Raw genomic sequence first — 4,137 nt, 5'->3', positions numbered from 1 at the left:
CTACTACGCTACAAGCTGTACATATGTATTATCGTTGTCCCAGGTACTTTTTTCAGGACGCAAATAGAGTTGAATGCAATGGTGAAGCAGGGAGCCGCCGGCTCCTTGCATCACCGCTGATCCCCTGCTGATGCTGTGTGTGGCAGAGTCTCGGCTATGATAGTAGGGATCAGCTGGGATGGAGTTGGATAATATATATATATATACTGGACGAGCATAACGTTGGTATGGAAGTATGGAGGAGTCTTATGTACAAGCCTCGGGGATGTATGTGGCCCTCTGATAAGAGACTATACTGTCCTGTGTGATGTGACCACAGGGGGCGCTGCTCAGTGCAGGGGCGGAGTTAATTCACCCCAATGTAGTAATAGTTTTAATTAGACTGAACTTTCCTCTGCAATAATAAGCACAAGTCTTGGATAACTTCCTTGTATCCATCCCATCTCTGCTGATGGAATGCATCTATTGTTCTCTGCTATCAGCCACTTTTCTCTCGGTGACCCTTGTACCAGTCGGGCCGTTCCCGCATCCTCCAGGACAGTAAGGAAAGAGCGGACACTTTACATGATAAAAGGTGATTTTATTTGCAAACAGAAATCGCATGAAAAGATAATTTTGCGTCCAAACAAACAAACAAACAAAATGCTTGTAAAGCGTCATCACTGAGACTGATAGGAGGCGAGCTGGGAGTGACAGGCGCTGGGGGTTAGTAGAAGGGGGGGTTAGTAACTAGCGGCCCCCCAGATGTTCCCCGGACTACAAGTCTCAGCATGGGGTCCTGTAGTTGGGAGCAGCTGGAGGCGCCTGGAGTTACACAAAACCCGTTTGATCCCAGGTCCCGTCTCCCTCGCAGACACGGATGTCCAGGCTAATACACAGTATTACAATGTCCATATGTCACACGCTTCCTACAACAGAAGCTTTACATTCAGGGCGTCCAGCCGCCAGGGCGAGGCAGCGAATCAAAGCAATCATCATATTCATGCACTATAGGCACCAGCTCACCAGGATTCATTCTGACACATTCCCACCTGGATCCCTTATCCAGTGTAAACATGGGTGCAAATGGGATGTATCCCTTTAAGAAGAGGTGTCAGAATATCGTTATGTAGGTTAGTTCTACGTCTCCAGGGGGAGGGAAGGGGCTCTGCTGATTCAGTCCATACCGGACCCCCCTCCCTAGTACAAGTCTTTGAACTCTGCGTGCTCCCGGAATTTGGGCACGATAGTCCGGAACCATGAACTTTCACAGTCACTTTTCACAGCAAGGAGTCGCGCTCCCGCTCCGAGTGCAAGCTCTTTGGATAAGGCACTTGGCTTGTTGGTCCTAAGGTTACAGTGAGGAAGAGTCTTAGACGCACACGTACTTCTTCCACCAAGCCTTGGAGAGAGTCTTCATCTTGCTGGCGGTGGCAGCCATCTTCCTCTCCCTCTGGTTCCGGAGGTCGGAGTATCGGAGGCCGGACAGGATGGCGGTATCGAACACTTCTTTCAGGTTCTTTTGAGTAAGAGCGGAACATTCGACGTAGGCGACGGCTCCGATTTTTTCAGCAAGGGCCTTGGCGGAAGAAGGCGGCACAGGTTTCTCCCGATACCGCGCCAACTGGATTAGGACTTTGACATCCTCGCGGAGGTCGCATTGTGTGCCCACCAGGATGAGCGGCACGTTGGGGCAGTGGGTTTGTATCTCTGAAATCCATTTCTCCGATATGTTCTGAAAAGACGACGGGCTCACCACGCTGAAGCACAGGATGACCACGTCCGTTTTTGGGTAGCAGAAGTGACGCAACTTGTCAAATTCATCCTGGAGAGAGAGAAGGAACGTGGGGTTAGGGTTTGTGTATCCAGAAGAAGAACAACAAAACTGGTGGAGGTGGAACTGGCGGGGGCACAACTAATGTAGGCTTATATAGGATCCTAGGTGAAAGGGGAATAACCCTAATGGTCATGAAGTGGTGGCATAGCCCAGGGTGGGGGTAGGTTCTCCCATCACAAGGTGCTCCAGAAGGTAGAAGTTGTAGGACACGGAATCTGTAGGGTGTCACAGATATACGATACGGCGTCTCTACCTGCCTTCAGGGATATATAGTAACGCACCGGAGAGGATCATGCAACACCAAGCCTGAAATACAATCTAGCTGAGCACTTACCTGCCCTGCGGTGTCACAGAGCTGCAGCTTGACAGGCGTGTTCTCCACTTGCACCAGAGCTGTAAGAAAAATATGACCCAGAATTAACCATTTGCGCACAATCCTATATATATCTAGTAAGGTGGCACAGGCAGAGCATGACCCTATTATCGTAACGCCAGATGCCGCAGAGCGAGAAGACGTTATAAAACACGGAGCTAATAAAAACATAAAAGGTGACGTTATCCCGAGTTATATAAGATCTGACCCGGAACACAACAGCTTTAAGGCACATTCCTAAATGGAATAATAGGGGAGTAACAACAATCCCCTATTATATACAAATATCGGATCCCTTTCACATACGCCCTGGAAACCCTGTGCAAACAGACGTGCGAGGAATACAACATAAGGGAGACGACCTTCTCGGTGTAGTGCAAGAAGAAACATTGCAAAAAAAATTAGGTGGAGGTTTTCTCCGGATTTAGTCTGACATTGGTTTTTGCTATGGGAATTGTCGCCGTGCCCCTACCTGAGAAGTCATCGAAGGCGGTGGGAATGTAGCGGGTCGGGTAGCCATTGGTGGTGTAGCTGACCAGAAGGCTGGTCTTCCCCACGGCCCCATCTCCTAGTAGGACACATTTGAGGATCCTCTCTTGACCTCCGGTGGTTGGTAGAGGTTTAGGCTTGTGCGGTGGCACAGGGGGTGCAAAGTGTGACCTGTATTCCATGGACATCTCTTGGGGGGGCATTATCCTGCGGGCGCGGAAGGTCCACCTTGTCAGGTTCCTACAGGTAAACTGTTTCAGGAAAAGGAGAAATGACTTTTTAAAATGGTTTTCCCCTCCCTCTTTGTGCGAGACACCCCCCTCGCTCTTGGGAACTCTGCAGGCGGAGGAGAGGGAGGAGACAGTCTGGGATAATCAATGGGGAGGGCGAAGGGATTGATGTGGTGGGGGAGGTGGAAGGGTTGGGAGGAGGAAGGGCTCTGGGGGGGCGGGGGGCTCTTCACTAAAGAGTTTTGCATAGAATTGGGAAAGAAGAAAAGTTCCCTAACACTCCCGTAGTCCCTTCTCCCCTCTCATCCAAGGGGAAATGAAGGAGTTAACATTTCTCCTTCTGGAAATCTCCGCCCTGAAGAATTGGAGTTGAGATTCCTGTACAATGGACTTTTCTAAGAAGTCTTCATTTTAACCCTCGGCTCCCCGGGCTGAGAGGATCTCCCCGGCTTAGCCTGTAATGTACCTACCTAATGCTATAATCCTGCTTACAGCCTCACACAGGGAGAGCTAAGACGTCGTGTAATGTCTTCAGAGTCTCCGCATTTCGGATCAGTCTTGTAGGATCCGGGATCAAACCATAAAGTGAATTATTAGTGATGTTACGGAATAGACCGCAGACTGACGAGGGAAGAGCCCACACTTGTCTGACTGATCTACTTAATAGTTGTGTGGCCCTGGGGCTCTGCCGATGATGTCATGGCGTTCACGATTACCAGCGTCAGCCCTCGATATAAGCCAACATCACAGGAGAAGCTTTACCCAGCGCCTCACTGGCATTGAGATCACATACTGCCGTGTATGATGATGTCACATTGTATATGATGGTGTCATGTGGTATATTATGACATCACATTATATAGAATTAAGTCAAGCAGTATATGATGATGTCACACTGTGTATTATGAGGTCAAACTGTATCATGTTACATTGTATAAAGTGAGGTCACGCTCTATACACTGAATATGATGTCATACCGTATTTAATGATGTCACGTTGTATATTTTGACTTTACCTTATAAATGTTGATGCCACAATGTAAATAATGATGTCACACTGTATATGATGATGTCATGCCATATATGATGATACTATGCTGTATATGTTTATGTCATGTTATATATGATGTCACACTGTATATTATGATGTTACTGTATATGATGTCATATGAGGTCAAACTGCGTATCACGTGACACTGTATATAATGATGTTGCGCTCTATACGCTGGA

At 48.1% G+C, this 4,137-nt stretch overlaps 1 protein-coding gene across 1 annotated transcript; it reads right to left on the bottom strand.

Annotated features, from left to right (window-relative positions):
• Positions 1-559: 559 nt before the first annotated feature.
• LOC140076733 (rho-related GTP-binding protein RhoU-like) lies at positions 560-3,024 on the bottom strand. Its single transcript, XM_072123394.1, has 3 exons — positions 2,662-3,024; positions 2,151-2,209; positions 560-1,804 (listed from the first exon to the last, which is right to left on the bottom strand). Exons 1-3 carry the CDS (start codon positions 2,879-2,881, stop codon positions 1,352-1,354), a joined length of 732 nt encoding a protein of 243 aa, XP_071979495.1. The 5' UTR covers positions 2,882-3,024; the 3' UTR covers positions 560-1,351.
• Between the last annotated feature and the right edge of the window lie 1,113 nt (positions 3,025-4,137).

Source organism: Engystomops pustulosus, chromosome 9, assembly GCF_040894005.1.
Source record: "Engystomops pustulosus chromosome 9, aEngPut4.maternal, whole genome shotgun sequence".
NCBI lineage: Eukaryota > Metazoa > Chordata > Amphibia > Anura > Leptodactylidae > Engystomops > Engystomops pustulosus.
The sequence above is the reverse complement of the archived record's forward strand: the minus strand, read 5'-3'. Positions and strand labels throughout refer to the sequence as shown.

Bases quoted from the DNA above. Each gene is read 5' to 3' on its own strand.
- LOC140076733 (XM_072123394.1), bottom strand. From the start codon at position 2,881: ATGCCCCCCCAAGAGATGTCCATGGAATACAGGTCACACTTTGCACCC. The intron at 2,210-2,661 runs GTAGGGGCACGG...TTTTTCTTACAG, and splicing joins CGCCTTCGATGACTTCTCAG to CTCTGGTGCAAGTGGAGAAC. The intron at 1,805-2,150 runs GTAAGTGCTCAG...CTCTCTCTCCAG, and splicing joins TCTGTGACACCGCAGGGCAG to GATGAATTTGACAAGTTGCG.